The sequence below is a fragment of the Hyalella azteca genome, unplaced genomic scaffold (assembly GCF_000764305.2).
Source record: "Hyalella azteca isolate HAZT.00-mixed unplaced genomic scaffold, Hazt_2.0.2 contig4053, whole genome shotgun sequence".
In the NCBI taxonomy this organism is placed as follows: domain Eukaryota; kingdom Metazoa; phylum Arthropoda; class Malacostraca; order Amphipoda; family Hyalellidae; genus Hyalella; species Hyalella azteca.
The window spans coordinates 38,979-57,870 of NW_025934279.1; the positions used below are offsets into that span (position 1 = coordinate 38,979).

Genomic DNA, 18,892 nt, shown 5'->3' on the forward strand with positions numbered 1-18,892 from the left:
CGAAAATGAGTTACGGGGGTAACTGGAGGAAAAATATATACATGGTCGCTACAGATATCACCCCTCTAGATCGAAAGAGATTCGATCGTTACCTAACATCTAGGTTTGACAAAGCGACCTGAACGCGTCTTGTAGCCAGTAGATTGGTTATCATTTTCTAAACATACAGGTTTTAAGCGATCGATGGATACAGTTTCATGCTTTCCTTGACAATCGATATTAAAAGTTTTATTGAAACGCTCCAAAACTTTATAAGGGCCATCATATGGAAGCTGCAAGGTGAGACGCAGAACATGACGCAGAAAACCATATCGCGACGCAGAAAAACATGAGTGCAAGTTTTTAAATCATCCGATACAAAGGGTTTCATTGAGGTTCTGTTTCGCGGAGCTGTTGGCCGAAGTTCTGTCATTCGTTCGCGGAGCTGGCCGCTGAACTGTTGAGGGTCGACTGGTGTAGAAGAAGGGACAAAAATTTCGCCAGGGAGCCACAGACTTGTTCCGTATACCAATTCTGCGGTTGTGCAAGATAAATCTGGTTTAAGTAATAATGTCACTTGTTTGCTTTAATCGCAAATTCACTAAAAACTTAAAAGCAAAGAAAACTCCACAAAAATTCATAGTATCTTTAAAGAAAACGTTTCGGAGTCCAGCTCCATCGTCAGTTCGAAAATTCTAGATACAGCACAGTATGTAGTGTGAAGTTTGCTACAGTACAGCACAGTATATAGTGTGAAGTTTGCTCCAGTACAGCACAGTATGTAGTGTGAAGTATGCTACAGTACAGCACAGCATATAGTGTGAAGTTTGCTACAGTACAGCACAGTATATAGTGTGAAGTTTGCTACAGTACAGCTCAGTATGTAGTGTGAAGTTTCTTTAGTACAGCACAATATGTCGTGTGAAATTGCTACAGTACAGCACAGTATGTAGTGTGAAGTTTGCTGCAGTATAGCACAGTATATAGTGTGCAGTTCGTTACAATACAGCACAGTATGTAGTGTGAAGTTTGCTACAGTACAGCACAGTATTCAGTTCAGAGGCCTCATGTCTGTGGCCAGCCCTGCCGAGCTGCTAAACAAATGTATCTTCATTAAAATAAACATTTATTTTAGTCCACTTAGAGCTGCTTTATTTTCCCTATGAAAACGTGAGCCTATTGAAAAGGAGTCAGCGCTTGGCTTGGATAAGCAGAGTTTGGCTTGGATGAGCAGAGTTTGGCTTGGATAAGCAGAGTTTGGCTTGGATAAGCAGAGTTTGGCTTGGATAAGCAGAGTTTGGCTTGGATAAGCAGAGTTTGGCTTGGATGAGCAGAGTTTGGCTTGGATAGGCAGAGTTTGGCTTGGATAAGCAGCGCTTGGCTTGGATAAGCAATGCTTGGCTTGGATAAGCAGAGTTTGGCTTGGATGAGCAGAGTTTGGCTTGGATAGGCAGAGTTTGGCTTGGATAAGCAGCGCTTGGCTTGGATAAGCAATGCTTGGCTTGGATAAGCAGAGTTTGGCTTGGATGAGCAGAGTTTGGCTTGGATAGGCAGAGTTTGGCTTGGATANGTACTCAACAAGTGTCAGATTACGATCGTTAACCCATTAGCGACAACCACTTGTTACACGCAGGATTGGTCAACGCCTGGGCTGGCAACGTACCCGTGCACTATAAATGGTGCCATTCCTGTGATCTGCCAGACTTATCTGTGAGCCTCCCAGAGTTTGGAGGTAGCAGCTGCTTACAAGCTGTTGACTGAACGGGGACTTAGCGAAGAAAGTTAGAAACTCAACTGATTGGATGCTATATTACGTGCGATCACCTGCATCGAGGACGTGTACAGTTAGCATGCATTTTTAAGTGATTATTGTGGATTCTTTCTAATTATCTCACATGACTGTGTAATTCACATGACTTCTATTCGCCGAGCCACTCACCATGCCACTCACATGTTGTGAGTGAGTACCTGGAATGTATACCTTCGTCAATCTGCCCTACAAACTATATATAGTGTGGAGTTGCCACAGTACAGCACAGTGTATATAGTGTGAAGTTTCTACAGTACAGCACAGTATATAGTGTGAAGTTGCTACAGTACAGCACAGTATGTAGTGTGAAGTTTGCTACAGTACAGCACAGTATCTGTCTCTTATACACATCTAGATGTGTATAAGAGACAGACCAGCCACTTGTGCTTACAAGCTTCTCAGCACCAGCCACTTGTGCTTACAAGCGTCTCAGCACCAGCCACTTGTGCTTACAAGCTTCTCAGCACCAGCCACTTGTGCTTACAAGCGTCTCAGCACCAGCCACTAGTGTCCGTTCGTCAATTTTCCAGCTGACGATCCGATATAGTTATTTAATGAACTGATAAGTTATCAACAGTGAAGTTAATTTTCTGAGGAACCTAGTTCTAACTTCTGCTATAGTTAGGAAATCCCCTAATAGTTCGGTAATTTGATGTATTCTGTAAACAAAATTAATTAATTTATCGTCCCTCCATTTATCCCTATAAACTGTGTGAAACAGTTGGAGAATTGTGACGCGTAACGAATATAATATGATCGATGTTAATAGTTATTACTGAGCAAATAACTTTGACTCGCACCTCTCATATTTTTTCGACTTGAATTTTTGGATTAAATCTTGAACTTTGAAAAAATTGTTTATCAGAGGTAAAATAAGAGAAAAGCCCGATGAAATGACAGCAGTTACGATTCAGAATAAAATGAGCGAGACATACCGTGACCCCAAATAAGTTCTGTCATTTGTTCAGTTGTACTAACTGAACATTTTGTGCGAAAAATTTTATTAAACATCAATTCACACATTAACTTTATTTTTGAACGACGAAAAGTGAGTTTTGAGACACTTGCATGCATTAAAATTTACATGTATTCTCAGAAAAAATAATATTATTTTATTCATAATAATTTTAGCAATACAGCTTAACGCATTAAGTAAAAATTAATAATGCTGCGTTAATCTAGGTAATTATGAGACGATTTATGTGCATATTATTTCTGTTCATATTCAATTTTCAAAGCAACTTTAATTGCCAGGCAATGTTGATATGAAAAAGACTTTACTGCACGTTTGAAGCGGCGGCGGTGAACAGTCAGCCGAGTTTGGCCTGTCACCCCTTAATTTTAAGGCCCTTGTCTTACATATTTGGGTAACTTAAATTTCAAAATGACTGAGACAGAGATAAACCTATGACTAAAATTAAACGTTTTCTAAACAATATTTACTTAATTCTGTTCCAACTCCTACTCAACTTAACTTTAATTCAAAAAATTAGAGGAAGATCACAAACTAAAACTGTGGCGTAAGTAATGCTACTGAAATCGTAAGTGTGATCTATTCATCAACGCGAATGGCAGTGCATCTACTCCTGCATTCATTCGTATTGGTATAATTCGGAATTCCATTCACAGCATTCTTTTCGGATAAAATAACTCTATTAATATAGAACGTATATTGCATGACTTTTTTGCAGTCGGAGCGAAGTACTTACGACCCACTTGCTAGAAAGAAGCTCAAGGTACACAGTTATAGTAGAAATATATTGATATATTAATTAAAATTTCCATGTATTATAAATCAATATGCTAACATAACGATAGTTTATTACTATTCAGAAACCCGGCAATGACCTAACAGTTTGAAGCGTTCAATTCTATTGATTTTTTTAGTCTGTTGTTATTGAGTGTACATCTAAATATATTTAATCTAAATCCAAATTTATTGAATTAAGCTACTAAAGAAATAGTCCATGTTCAGTGTTTACCTGGTCACATAAATTTTCTCCTAAGTTCAGTTCAACATCAGCTCTGAACTCGAGAACTGTAAACTCGACTCACACCTGTTTCCTGATCCAGCCTCTCCCTAATGTGTGAGTACTTGGACGTTTTATCATTCAGCATCAGCAAACAACCTTGACACCTCTTCAACGTCTGAGTACATCTGTCGTTTGCGCATTATAGGTCCATGAGATATGGAGTAGCAAGGCAAAGCCAAGTTACAACAACTCAACTTCCGTACGCTGTTTTATGCATGGTTCAGCCCCATCCCGAGGGCGTCATACGGCAGGGATAATAATATTTGATGTATCCATTCGGGGCACTGGGCTCAACTTGTTATGTATAATTTTATTTCAAGTAATACTCAGCCTCGTTTTAGTGATTACGCTAATTTGAAATTTGTCAGGTGGAATACTGCTCATTGAAGTGAAAAAAATCCGTGGGGAATTTAATGCTTGTGCAAGTTCGACCGCCCAAAGCGAACTACAGCAATGACTTGAAGAATTTCGTATTTTCTTCTGCTGGCATGACCGTACACTCCACCAGAGGAACATGAAACGCTGAATGTTTTCGAGCAGCGTAAAACACCATTTATATAAAATACTATATAATGAGTATAAATTCGAGCAGTAATACATAGTGTTTTGCGGGCTCAGTCGAGAGAGCTAAACTTTCCCCTACAAAAGTTAACAAAGCACTTTTAAGATCAATTTATTTTAACTTGCATATTTTAATCCGACAAATTTAATATAATGTGGGCTTAATATAAATTTTAATAAATAAACACATACAACTAGTTGTTATTAACTTGAATATGGCTATAAATCATATATGGGGCTTCCCGTTATTTAACCGCAAAACCAGCAGGGGCATAGTCCCTCCTATTTTTTGAAACTTATATATATAGACACGCCTGGGATTAATGGTCATTATTAAATTAAATACTATCAAAATAATAAAATTTGTATCTGTGTAACGAGTTTATTCTCCTCGTTTATATTCTTATGCAAATTATTTTATTATTAGCCTAGCTCCTTAATTAGTCGCCCTGACTTCCATCACTGTTTCCTTCTAGCGATTCATTTATTCGAAATTTGCCTCACAGTTGGGACCAAAACAAATGAATCAACCAGCTTCATTCATCGTGAAATTATGAACGTGATGAGAACCGTGACCCAGAACGCTGTGATGATTGAGACAAGAACGAGCCCTAACACCCGCATGTACGGTCTCTTGCTGCTCCCGTCAACCTCCTGAAATATTAGTAAATTCAGGAGATTTACATCGACACCCAAATTTACCACATACACAAATAATTTATTTCGCAAAGATATACTGAAAATACAAGTTGTAAGTAAAAATTATAGAACATTTTTTTTGGAAAATTGAAACTTTAAAGTGATCAGATGAGTAGAATGGTATCTGTAGGGTAGAATCTTATTGATGAATGAATTACTCGATTTTTGTTTCAGGTAAGCACCTCTGAGTATCTTCAATTGATTAAAGTGAAACCTGTTGATATTGATAGAAGGATCCGTTGACCCAATAATCAGTTTGCTATTAAAATAATAAAATGGAAAAATGAGTTGTTAACGACTCACCAATGGCTTAGTGGGTTTTTGACAGACAGGCATGTCGCGAAATTTCACAATGCAAAAATTTTGCCTTCGTTATGATTTCAAATTAATCTGTGCGAATAGGTCTTCCACTAAAATTAACAAATCAGGCAGTTCATAAATTCAATTCAAGTTCATTATTTTAGTCTCACCAGAAGCAAAAGAATACTTTGAGTTCCCTAGGTAGTAACTACCCTTAAGTCACTTAAATTGTTCCCTAAATAGTAACTACCCTTAAGTCTCTTACCTTGTTCCCTAGGTAGTAGCTACCCTTAAGTCACTTACATTGTTCCCTAAATAGTAACTACCCTTAAGTCGCTTACCTTGTTCCCTAAGTAGTAACTACCCACGTAGTCACTTACCTTGTTCCCTAAATAGTAATTACCCTTAAGTCGCTTACCTTGTTCCCTAGGTAGTAACTACCCTTAAGTCACTTACATTGTTCCCTAAATAGTAACTACCCTTAAGTCGCTTACCCTGTTCCCTAAATAGTAACTACCCTTAAGTCGCTTACCTTGTTCCCTAAGTAGTAACTACCCATGTAGTCACTTACCTTGTTCCCTAAGTAGTAACTACTCATGTAGTCACTTACCTTGTTCCCTAAGTAGTAACTACCCATGTAGTCACTTACATCGTTTCCTAAGTAGTAACTACCCGTGCAATCACTTAACTTGTTCCCTAAGTAGTAACTACCATGTAGTCTCTTACATTGTTCCCTAAGTAGTAACTACTCATGTAGTCAGTTACCCTGTTTCCTAGGTAGTAACTACCCAAGTATAGGCACTAACCTTGTTCCCTAAGTAGTAACTACCGTAGCCCCAGCTGCCAACGTAATCACTGCCACGGCCACCGTCGTAACTGCTGCCATCGCCGACTCCGTAAATGACGACGCAGCCGCCGCCGTAATAGACGCTGCCTCCTCCACCGTAAATGCCACCACCGCCACTACCTCCATTACCGCCACCGCCGGATCCGCCACCGCCGGACCCGCCACCGGCGTTACAGCAATCACCGCCGCCACTGCTATCACAGCCACCGTGTCCACTGGCGCCTTCCCCCATCGATACCGTGGAGAATTCGATGCTCGGATAAATAACTGAAATGTTGATGGAAATATAAGAATATAACTGCATCGTGGAACTCAACAACACAATCACGACCTAGAGGTGGAAGAATAAGCCGGACGCCTAAATGGCACTTAAGCCTGATAGAATGTTAACCAACGCATGTAATTCCTAAACATCGATTAATGCAATTAGATTTTATTTTTCAAAATATTATTGTGCTTTAGATACTAAACACCTAACACACATTTACGCACCGTGTTTTTAAAGTAATTAATCAATTCTTTCCGGCCGAAAGACAAAAATACAATACCCTAGTAGATCGAAAGAAATCTCATCTAAACTACGGCTATCCACATTGATTGCGACCTCTGTAGGAAAAAATGCTATTTCAGCATTAAAAACTTTGCGAAATGACGTATTTGCCAGTTGTACTATGGCTATTTCCAGAATACTTTATAAAATGATTCCAATTTGCACATTCTACGAGCAAGTTAAAATTAGTTTGCTTCTGCTGCTTCACTTGCGCGTTTTCGATTGGATTCTCACTCGCATTTGCGCGATGATTCATAGAGTTCTGCCAGCAAAACATTTAACGAAATAACTTTCACTAAGAATATCAATTAACGTTGGTAGAATTTTTGACCACGGTGACAGTGTGCAATAAAATTCAATAATCAAAATGTTGCGTGAGAACTTTCAGCACATTGTTCTGTTTGTTAATGAATTGGTGGTGAACCATATAAAAAAAGAATTGCAGTGGCTTCTTGAAAGGATAAAATTGGTAGTACTGGTAACCAGTGGTTCACACGACTCAACGAGGCCTATGTAATGGTTTTCACTGTTCTAGGTTTGCTACTGATCAATGGGTAACTAAGAATAGCAGATGCATCAATTCGCGTGGCTCTGTTGTATCCAGATTGCGACTAAAGTTCGTTGAGGCATCAGAGTTTAATGCCTCGCATTCAAAGTCTTTTAAGAAAATCGCGAAAATATCGTGCCCAGGACTCTTGATATGTATCAGACGAGCAATCAACTTATAATCGGATTGCACTACCCCACTATCTGAATATATCTTTGAATAGAACTTTGATAAAACTTGATTTGAATATAATTTTGATATAAATTTGAATAAAAGTAATTATAAATTTGCGTATAGCTTTGAGATAATTAACGAGTTTAAATATACTTTAGTAATCTAATCGGACCAGCCGAATTTGATTTTCAATATTAAACAAACTTGATTGTGCGATTGACTTAAAAGACGTAGCCTTAAACTAACGTCCAACTTCCCACAGAAGCAAATTTGGCATATAGTTGATGCAACCAAAAAAAAGGAAAATTGACACGACATTCACGCAAACCAAGGGATAGAGAATCAGATTTGTAGGAAGGATTTTAGATGCTTAATAACAGGTGAGCATGTCGCTGTTGCAGGTACTGGTTCGTAGGAAACACTGGTCAACACTGGAACAACACGGAACAAAGTATACAGATTGGAAGCTCATTACGTATGACTGATGGAATCTACCACTGCTCTGCACTGAGTAAAATACGTGAATCTTCCGAGATTGTTCTCTCAGTGCCCGGCATTGACTAGTCCGCACAGTCGGACAAAGGACGACCGCACTGCGAGTCAAACAAATTACTTTATATTTATATAACCTATATTATCATTGATTAATTAACTGAAATTTCAATAATTTTCGGTGAGAAATTTAGAATTTCTCACATTCACTAAAAATATCAATTAACGTTGGTACAATTTTTTTACCACGGCGACAGTTTGCAGTAAAATTCAATAATTAAAATGTTGCGTGAGAACTTCCAGCACATTGTTCTATTTGTAAATGAATGGGTGGTGATAGTGAACCAAATTTAAAAGAATTTGCAGTTTGTCTTTAAAGGATAAAATCAGAAGTAAAGGTTACAAGCGGATCACACGAATCAACGAGGCCTAGGTAATGGTTTTCACTGCCCTAGGTTTGCTACTGATCAATGGGTAACTATAAACACTTTCAAATAGTGTTTAATAGTGTTTAATAGTGTTCAATAGTGTTCAATAGTGTTCAATAGTGGATAAGAATAGCAGATGCATCGATTCGCGTGGCTCTGTTGTATTCAGATGGCGACTAAAGTTCGTTGAGGCATCAGAGTTTAATGCCTCGCATTCAAAGTCTTTTAAGAACAAGTCGGATATAAATCGCGAAAATATACAAGCAGTTTGGCGCCCAATCATTCGAAAGCAGATGAAGGTACGAAATTGGCATGAACTTACAGAAAATAATACCTTGTCCTGCGAAAATTGTTCGAATGCCGAATTAATATGGACACTGGATAAGAGACAATTCTAACCCGCAAGCCGATAATGGAACAAAACACATCAGTCACGACGAGGTCCTTCTCATCAATAGAGTTGATATAAGACGAATTTTGCCTCTAATGAAGAAGCAAATAAAAATGTTAAAAATTACGATTACGGCGAGTGAATTGTTCACACGTGACAACACAAAGTTGTTTAAAGTGAATAACAATAACGACATTGGTTTTTTTACAGACAGTGTCGCGCAATATCGGACAGTTCCATGACAAAATTAGGCTGTACGTTATTGCGATATCAAGTAGTGCCATCCCAATATCTATATAGAGACCGGAAAATTTTACACAAATTTTTTACACCCTGTATGCAAAACCCAACGTGCATCGGCTGCTGGTTCTGTCAGTTAGCGGCTTTCATATCAGGTATTCATGGTATGATAACGAGTTGGAATAAGCTCATAAAACAAATTATTATTTGCTGTTTCGCTGTCAACTACTTCTCAGCACTTATATATCGTTTGATTCACCTCTTGATGTCTTCAAGCAACCTGCTGTTAATAAATATTGTAGAATGGAAAATCATGACTTCTGTGTCTATATATAAAGCTTATCCTGCCATTTTAACAGATACGTTATGAATTTACCATTTAATTTACACGAGAGGTAAAATAATTGGAAAAATAAAATTTTATCTTGTATTATCGCATAGCATATGAAGAAGTACGTTTACACTTTTGTTAACGCAATTTTTTGAGCGGAAGATGGTAATACTGATAGAGGGCAATAGATGGTGACATGGCAATCATGACGTAGCTTGACCAGTTGCTCGTTTTGGTTAACATTATGCACATTCGGCTAATCGAGCAAGCGAGTCCTGAAAAAACAGGCTGTGCCTATCGGCCGAAGACAGTAAGTGGCCGACTCAGACCTGATTACCTCTAAGGCGAGTGGGGTGAACCTCCATATTAACGGAATTTAACTTTAGATTTGGTCTATTCCTTGTTGCCTTGAAACTCAATGCTGAGCTGATACAACAATTAGAACTTCAGCTCTCTCCCAGCGACACGATGTAACAATGGAAGAAAAGTGTAGGAATATTTTTGCCCAAACTCCATCATTCGATTGAATACTCTGCGCGGCAGTGGAAGCAGCCGTCATAGGAACACACGTGCAGAGCATAATCAACACATGTGCAGAGCACAATCAATACATGTGCAGAGCATAATCAACACATGTGCAGAGCACAATCAGTACCTGATAATCACAACTAAGCGTCTACGTACATGTGCAAGGCAACGGCATTTGCGGTGCGCAGCTACATTACCCATATGCGCAGGTGTATTTCATGAGCAAATGCAGGAGTCATGCGAAGATGCATGAGTAATACTTCGTTCCACGAGTCATGTGACTGCGTAAGAAATGTACAGCTGCATGAGTCATATGAAGCTTCAGAATTCATTTAAAACTGCATGAGTCAGGTGAAAAAACTGAATGAAAAACAGGTTAAATATCGTTTTATAAACTCGTGGCTCCAAGTCATGCCCATGACTCTTGATTTGTATCAGACGAGCGATCAACTTCCTATGCGATTTGTAAAGGCATCAGCAACCGCTGTGAAATTAATCTGTCTAATTCCAATCATTATAATTCGACATAACCTGATCACATTTATTAAGTGCGGATTCGATCACACAAGCCACTCTCCTCACTCATTAAATGCAGCTCGTAAACTGAGACCTATGCCAGGCAACAGCTGTGTTCTGCTCATTGCAAAAGGTTAATTGTCGTCGTTTCCAACTTTCTGCTCTATTGTAAATGATGGAAAATTTGCAAGATTGGCATATAAGAGGAAAGTTATTTCCGTTGATGCGTTTCATTTGCCATGTCATTGCGTCCCTCTCTTGAGGTGCTCTCCATAATATAGGAAACGCTAATGTTTGCTCAAGGCAGTCAGATGAGCACACATAACATAACACAGCGATGTCGGCGCTAAAAGAGGAGGCCTGATGTGGCCTGTCGCCGATTCTTGTACTTTTCGTGACTTGTTCACAGGATATCCAAAAGCATGTTTTTGACCGGAATTTTTCAACACTGACGATAGTTTGAAGTAGCTACTAGACTTCCACCGGGTTTGATATGGTGCTGGGCATTTCATGTGAATGTATATTTTTCCATAGCTTCATCTAGTCTTTTCTTGAACGCGTTCATAGTCGGAGCGCCAACTATGTAATCGAAGAGGCTGTTTCACATGTCGGTGATTCGAAGTGAGAGGAATAATTAATTCTAATAGGTATAATAGGTTTCTGATAGGTGTAATATGTGAAAATGGGCCGCTTGTTTGGAGAAGAAAAATTGTACTCATTACTGAGTTGATATTCTGATTCATTTGAAAGATGCCATGCACACAGCACAGTTTTTCAAGTACAACTTGCACAGATACCATGCGGCAGAGGGCGGCATTTTACGCACGAAGAGCTATCATATAATTAGTTGATATTTCCAGTCTTCTTCAGTCTAGAATTGCCTCTTTGTGTAAGCAAGAAAACTCGGTCTCTATATATCAAAATGAACTCTGATGTTATTCCGCCGTACGGTGATGCGCACTGTACACCATTGCACTCATAAACCGAAGAGACCAGCATTTGGGTGGAAATTACATCATTACATCTGAGCTAGGCAGAAATTTTGAAATTGCTAGGTCACTTGATCGCTGATAGAAGAATATAGATGTAATTATTTGTGATACATATTGTATGTATGTCTGATGGTACCGCATGCGACGAACGAAGCAGTACAATAGGTTCGCTTGCGGAAACCAATGGGTGGGCAAACTCCTGGTCTATCCAGTAGTTTCAATAATGCGACCCATTAGCAAGTACAAGTTGAGATTGAAAAGATATTTCAATTTCCATCGCCATAAAATTTCACCATTTACATTTTTCCAATCATTTCCAAACAACTATTCTGGAACTCAATTCTGTTTTTTTTTTAACTCAGGTCTAATTATTCTGTTTCATATGATCACATTTAATAAACCCATGCCACCAGTCATTATTCATAACATCTCTGCATTTACTTACCATACTTACCATGTGAAGTTGTTGGTGAGGCTCCCAGTCGTGTTGTGTGACCTACAAGGGCCGCTCATGGGGCTTTCATGAACCCCTAACGCATGCTGTACCATCAGACATACATACAATATTTATCACAAATAATTACATCTATATTCTTCTATCAGTGATCAAGTGACCTAGCAATTTCAAAATTTCTGCCTATCTCAGATGTAATGATGTAATTTCCACCCAAATGCTGGTCTCTTCGGTTTATGAGTGCAATGGTGTATAGTGCGCATCACCGTACGGCGGAATAACATCAGAGTTCATTTTGATATATCCTCATAGTCAAATATATCGTTAGACTTGTATGTCATGCCAAGTTTAAATAACATGCAAGACGGAAGACTGACGGGCGTCCGCGCAATTCAAACTTTTCTTCCGTTTTTACTCCCTCTGCAATGTAAGGGCGTAGTTCTGACCGCTGCATTGATCATAATTTGTGCAAACAAAATTAAATGCTTAGATTTAGACGTACACGGCTGTCTCGACAATGGTTAGGTATTGGAGAGAATAAAACTCTATTGCGAAGTTGTTACGGGGATTACAATGCGAACCATCAGAATGTCGCAATTACTTACGTAGGGACATAAATCTAAGGTGAATATAATTCAATGTTGTAGCCCCAGAAATTCAAAAAGTAACACTAAACTGACTTTCGCCAGCTTCTACAAACGACTCTCGGATACTCTTAAGATTTTTGGAAACCGCACGGAAATTAATGAGACGTCGAGCTCCAAACATCCTTTGAGACATTAATACCGGAGACCTGCAGAACATGATACGAGATTCTTATTGTGTGCTTCAAAGTAAATAATATGAGAAAATCATTTGAGTGCCAATAATGTATTTTTACGCATTCTTTCCGACGAGCCGTACGAAACAATATGACTTTCTTCTGTACGAATACTGTGTTGGCAGTACATAGGATATATTTCCGTGCACTGAATCAAAGTCGCATTGGTCAGTGCTTCTTTGTGTTCCTGTAGCGTTTCGATTTAATTTGTCACGGGCATGAAAAACTGCCTTGCATTTCTATGAACACATAAAATAAATCGTGCGGCCCTTGTCCTATAACTTACGATGCCATTTTTTTCGCGCAAAACTAGAATTCGCAGTGTACAATGTTAGAGCTCCTGTAGCATCCATCCTTACTTCTAGATTTGGTCCACTGAAGAAATAGCTCAATTTTTGTCAACCTCTTTAAACAAGTTTTTTCTTTGCAGTAACTTCAGTTCATCCCCAGCTCTAAAACCGAAAACAATACTGCTGAATTACCGTCTTTCAACTAAGCCTCTCCATAACCTCTGTTTATCTCGTCAGCCTCTGATCCAGCATTAGCTACCTGATCTTTACACAAGTGATCCCAGATAGCAGATGATGAAGACCGACGTTAGTTGTATCAACGGGAAAGATCAACTAAGCCTCTCCATAACCTCTGTATATCTCGTCAGCCTCTGATCCAGCATTAGCTACCTGATCTTTACACTAGTGATCCCAGATAGAGGAAGATGGAGACCGACGTTAGTTGTATCAACGGGAAAGATGAATCATCACAAACTTAGCAAGTGATAAAGATGCCACTGTTCATGGACGCTGCTGGTGGTGGCTAGTTCTTCGTCTTGGACAGCCAGTTCAAGCTACGAGGCATCACCTCAGACACCACTAAGTTCTACCACGTCATCTCAGCTCTCCCACCCGACTTAGTATGCAAGTTACCACGTGAATTATTAAGTGAAAACGAACATAGTTCACTGAAACCAGCAGTAATAGACTACTACGAGAAAATCAAGCCAGTACTCTTTGAGAATCCGACTTGTTCTACGCCCATGACTGGGAGACCATCTGCCTACTTCAGGAATTACGCTCAATCGCAACAAAAGGTTGGTGTCGGTGACAGATTGATAAAATTCAAATTCAATAAATCCCAGCCAACTGAGAGCGCCTGTTACTGCAGTACAACGAGAAATGTCACTTGTTCAATTAAGAAGTTTGACCGACGAATTAATGCCTCTGGTCCGAAACAAACTTGTTAGAACCCCAATTGCAGCCGTTTGAGCCGACCAAACTGAAGCTTCATCCTCTCACCAAGAGACGTCTGCCCTTAACTGCTCGATCCCGTACGGCTTACGTCCTTTCAGCCAAGACCAAAAATCATGCGCATGCAAGTCCCTCAATTACTTCGCTGGAAAGGCCAGAAGTTACAAACCCTGGTGCCTATGACCGAACAAGGAAAACTGCAAGATGCAATTTAAATCGCGACCGTCATCCCCTGCTCGCCCCCCACATCTACCAGATAAGGAAACTAGTAGGGCGGGTTGCCACAGTCACCTCCGGCCCGCCGCATCTGAAAGTTGCTGCTCAACTCGGAGCGATGAAACTAAATTTTGTTATACACACAGGTGCCGCCATCTCTATTTTGCTTCGTAAGTTTGCTGAAAGAATTCCCCTGCACCCGACTGCTGTCCGGCTGCACTCGGCTGCTGGGGATGAAATTCGTACTCGCGGAGAAGCCACAGTGGACATTGCTATCCCAGCACTTCTCCGCTCTTTCTCTTCGGCCATCGTTGTTGCCGACACTCTAAATCCCCTGGCCGCGAGACCGGCCGCAAGTCCAGCAGTAAATTTGTCAGAGACGTCATCGGTTCCCTCGGATGGGACTTTCTTGATCATTTCAATTTTCTGGTCGATTGTGGCGCCAATAAATTAACCAAACAACAAGAACGCTCCTCTCGAAGTGGACGGAAATCGATTTAAAAGAAGATAATGACTTCATTTATCGTTGAAATATGATATCACAGCTCAGCTTCTGGGCAGGGAAGTGATGTAGCAACCATCCTTCTTGATTTGGTCCACTAAAGAAATAAGCTTTTTTTGTCAACCTGGTTAAATAAATTTTTCCCTGTTCAGTACATCACCAGTTCTGCAACCAAAAACAATAACTAGATTACCGTCTTCTTAAGCATCTCCCTAACCTCTTTGGATCTCGACGGCTCCTCATCCGGCATTAACTAATCGATTTTTCCCCTCTCAACACCGATATGAAGTTTCACCGATTCAACTGATGCAGTCAACTCTGTCGAAACTTTTCGTCGGGCTCCTAATAACCCATTGGTCCCGCCCATCCGTCTATTCCAGGTTTGACAAACCGCATAATTAGTCATGTAAGACGTCAAACTTTGCGTTTATACACTCGGTCTTGCAATGCAAACATGACATGACATGCAAGACTGACAAAAAGTTGGAACGCAAGGACATGGCTTTCATGGTTGAATTCGTATTAATTCAACCACGATGGCTTTAGAGTCGAATTTGTAGCCACGGCTGAGCGCTAGACCTCAAATCGATCAGGTTTCAGACCATAATATATTTTAGAATGTCAACTCGTATATATTTTAGAATGAATGTCATCAACTACAAATTCGTAATATACTCGAATGGATCAGAGATTTCCTAGTAGGGAGGCGACAACGTGTCAGTATTAAAGGGTCCGTATCAGACTGGGCTTCAGTGCGCAGCGGCGTGCCACAAGGAAGCGTTCTCGGGCCTATTCTATTCGTTGCGTTTATAAACGATCTGCCAGAAGCTGTGTCTAGCGTTTGCTCGATGTATGCGGACGACACAAAAATTTATATTACAGTGAAGAATACGTCGCAAAAAGTACATAAGCTGATAAGTGGCAGCTGCGCTTTAACGCTAATAAATGTAAAGTTATCCGCCTTGGCAAGAATAATTAACAGCAAGATTACAGTATGAGAAGACACTGTTGCAACGACAGTGATGATGTCGAAGTCGACAACGGAAAAGGATTTAGGAGTTAATATCGACAATGAGTTTAAATTATCTAAGCATATTGAAGGTCAAGTTAATAAAGCCAATAAGCGACTTGGACTGATCAGACGCTCTTTCAAGTTCCAAGATGCAGAAACGATGAAGCAGTTGTTTGTTGCTCTCGTGCGCCTGAACCTAGAGTTTGGAAACGTCGTGTGGTCAACGAAATTTGAAAAGGACAAAAATTTAGTAGAAAGTGTTCAAAGACGCGCAACAAGGATAGTTCCGGGCTTGAAAGGCAAGTCCTATGAGGAAAGATTGAAGATTATGAAGCTTCAAAGCCTCAGTTATCGACGTCTGCGTGGGGAGCTCATTGAAGTATACAAGTATACTCATGGCTTATACAAGGTCCCAGAAGGATTACTAGAATTTGAAACAAGAACCAACACCAGGGGCCACGGCTATAAACTAAAAAACAGCGTTGGAACACATCCATGCGACAACATTTCTTCTCGCTTCGAGTCACCGACATGTGGAACAGCCTCCCTGATAGCATCGTTGACGCTCCGATTATGAACATTTTCAAAAACAGACTAGACGAAGCTATGCAGGAGCATATGTTCAGTCTTGAAATGCCTAGCAAATTACGGACTAGACAACAAGTCCAGCAGCTATCTCAATCAATCGTCAGCTATGGAAAGATCGGGTTCCAAAGGCCGGATCCCTTGTGAATCAAGTCTCGAAAAGTTCATGAATCGGCAACAGGCCATGGGCATATTTCTTCAACGCCGACACTTCTATTCTATTCTAACTCAATAAAAATAATCACGCCACAAGGTGCTTAGAAAAAAATTCCGTATGGCCCGCCAGGACGCAGTCGACACCTCAGTCGCCAGTTAATAGCCAAGATGGCCAGATGAGCCTTTTTTGGTAGCGCAACCGTGCATGCAATATCTACACATAGCCTCAGATCAATGAGCTGTGGGTAACTCCGGCTAACAGTATATCCGCTTTGCACAACACAGCCACTGCTTCACAGAACCGGAGCCCAACTGGCCGGAGCGCAACAGGCCCTACCTCGAGGTCGACCTGTGGCTTTAAGTCTACCCAGTGTAGACACCCCGAAAAGAAGAAGAAGAACAGGCCCTACCGCAACAGGCGGCGCAGGTTAGGTTACGTTACTTTAGGAGTAGCTGTTGCGGTAGGGCCTGCTGCGCTCCGGCCAGTTGGGCTCCGGCCTGTATGCGCTCCGGCTTGTGACTGAACGGCGCTGTTGTGGTGGGCGCTTTGTGTCAAAAGCCGTGAAGATGCCCGGCTGCGTTACGCTCGGGAAGGTATATGAATAGCACGGTGGACTTGGGCTATGCTGACCTCTAGCTATCCACCCCATTTTTTCTAGTAAAATTTCCAATTTAATTGTTCAATATCGGTGCCCGGCAAAAACTTATGACTGTACGTCCTTCCTGCATTTCACAATGTGCCAAATGAAGAAGAATAAATAAAATGTTTAAAGCTCAGCACTCAAATTGGAATTAGGTGCGTGCTAACCTCCGGTCATGCCCTTTAAATCGGTCATTCACGCTGCGTAAAAGCTCTTTTACTAGCGTCTAATTTACATGTAGATATTATATAATACATTTTCTTACTAATTTACATGTAAATATGAGTTTGGGCCTCTTGGCCTTTTTTATCCGCGGACTTGTCCATTTTTTTCTATCATCCGGAAACCTCACTTAGCAATGTATATTCTATTCATTTTCAGTGCGTCAAGGTCGACCGGTGGAATAATATAAGTGAAAATATTAATAATCAACATGATATAATGTTCGTCTGAGGTCAGAATAATATTTTGTTGTGTTTGAATAGTATTGAAACGCTCAGAGCTTCTTGAAATTTGCTATAAAAGGTATTAGGTATTCAATTTTGTTTTGTAAACAAGGTTTTGTTGGAATTGGGGGCGTCAACTTCTACGTCTACCACTCTACCCTACCGCCTACCCGGCCTAACCGCTAACGAGTACCGATTATAATTACAAGTAAAGGCAATGACACACGGTGAAGGCTTGTGAAGCCGCCGACTCGCGCTCGCTATTAGTCTTGGAATTCAAGGCACTCAACTTGAGGGCCTAAGGCCTTATCTTATAAAAAATACATTTCTTAATTCTTGGAAATTTGGAATAAATATATATTTTGGTTCCTGGGAGGCTGGGAGTTGGGAAATTGGGAAGTAGCCTAGTAGGGGACTTCTTCAGGAATCACGATAGCAACATANTGACAACTGAGTCAGACACTGTCAGAGTGACAAGAAGTCCATCCATGATCCATTAACATCTCAATTCATTGCTAATATTACCAATTACTAATGGCATTTGGCAAATTGGCACTGATTTATCATTTAATTAAATTAATTTGAATTGGGTTTAAATTTAATTGATGATGGTGATTCTGAAGTAAAACAAACAGTAAATTGTCAATGAATAATTGAGCCGTGACGCGTGTATTGCGGGCAATCTGAACTCCTGGTTCTGTGGTTCATATAGTTTTTTTTAGATTAAACTAGTGTTACTAGTCTGGTTAGTAACTTAGTATTAACTGGTTACTGGACACTGGCCTTAGTGGCCTATAGCCCTATACTTCAGACTCTTCAGTACCGTAACTTCACTTACTTGATCTCAATGATCTGTTCTCACTTCTCTGTTGAATGTTGATCAGTCTGAAAACACCAGCAAAAATAAACAAAAAAGCTGGTTTCACAATTTTATGCCTTATGTCAAATGTCCTAAAGCTAGTTAAGTCTAAACCACTGTGCAGAGACTAGAGAGTGAACAAAGATTTAAAGACCTACGGCGACGCATTATTGGCAAAATTTTCGCCTTCAGAAGATCTTGCCGACACATTTAGATTGAAATTCTTGCATTTAATACATTTCTCAGTCTTCAGCCAACTATTTAGAAAAAAAGTAAGTTTTCCGGTACGTTGGATGGATTACGATGCAGCGAAGCTTGTCCGGAAATCAGTTGCGATGAGTTCCCGCAAAAAATGTAAACAGCATTTTTTCGCTTGCGTATTTTCGGTCGCATTAGAGCGGTCAGACTGCTTTATTACTTGTTCAGTTGACACTTGCTGTACAACCGGACTGTTTTTAGGGTAAAATTAGTTATTTGGGGTAACACGTGCATGCAACCTTGTAATAAGTTCGTGGCTTGTAAATAGTTCGTCATTACTC

General features: G+C 40.1%; 1 protein-coding gene across 1 annotated transcript; it reads right to left on the reverse strand.

The window, feature by feature from the left end:
• Window positions 1–3,337: 3,337 nt before the first annotated feature.
• Window positions 3,338–6,461, reverse strand: LOC108680015 (eggshell protein 2A-like). Its single transcript, XM_047879863.1, has 2 exons — window positions 6,189–6,461; window positions 3,338–5,037 (listed from the first exon to the last, which is right to left on the reverse strand). Exons 1-2 carry the CDS (start codon window positions 6,459–6,461, stop codon window positions 4,924–4,926), a joined length of 387 nt encoding a protein of 128 aa, XP_047735819.1. The 3' UTR covers window positions 3,338–4,923.
• Between the last annotated feature and the right edge of the window lie 12,431 nt (window positions 6,462–18,892).

Coding starts and splice junctions, on each gene's coding strand:
- LOC108680015 (XM_047879863.1), bottom strand. CDS start 6,461: ATGGGGGAAGGCGCCAGTGGACACGGTGGCTGTGATAGCAGTGGCGGC. Junction 5,038..6,188: donor GTTACTACTTAGGGAACAAG/GTTAGTGCCTAT, acceptor CTAATATTTCAG/GAGGTTGACGGGAGCAGCAA.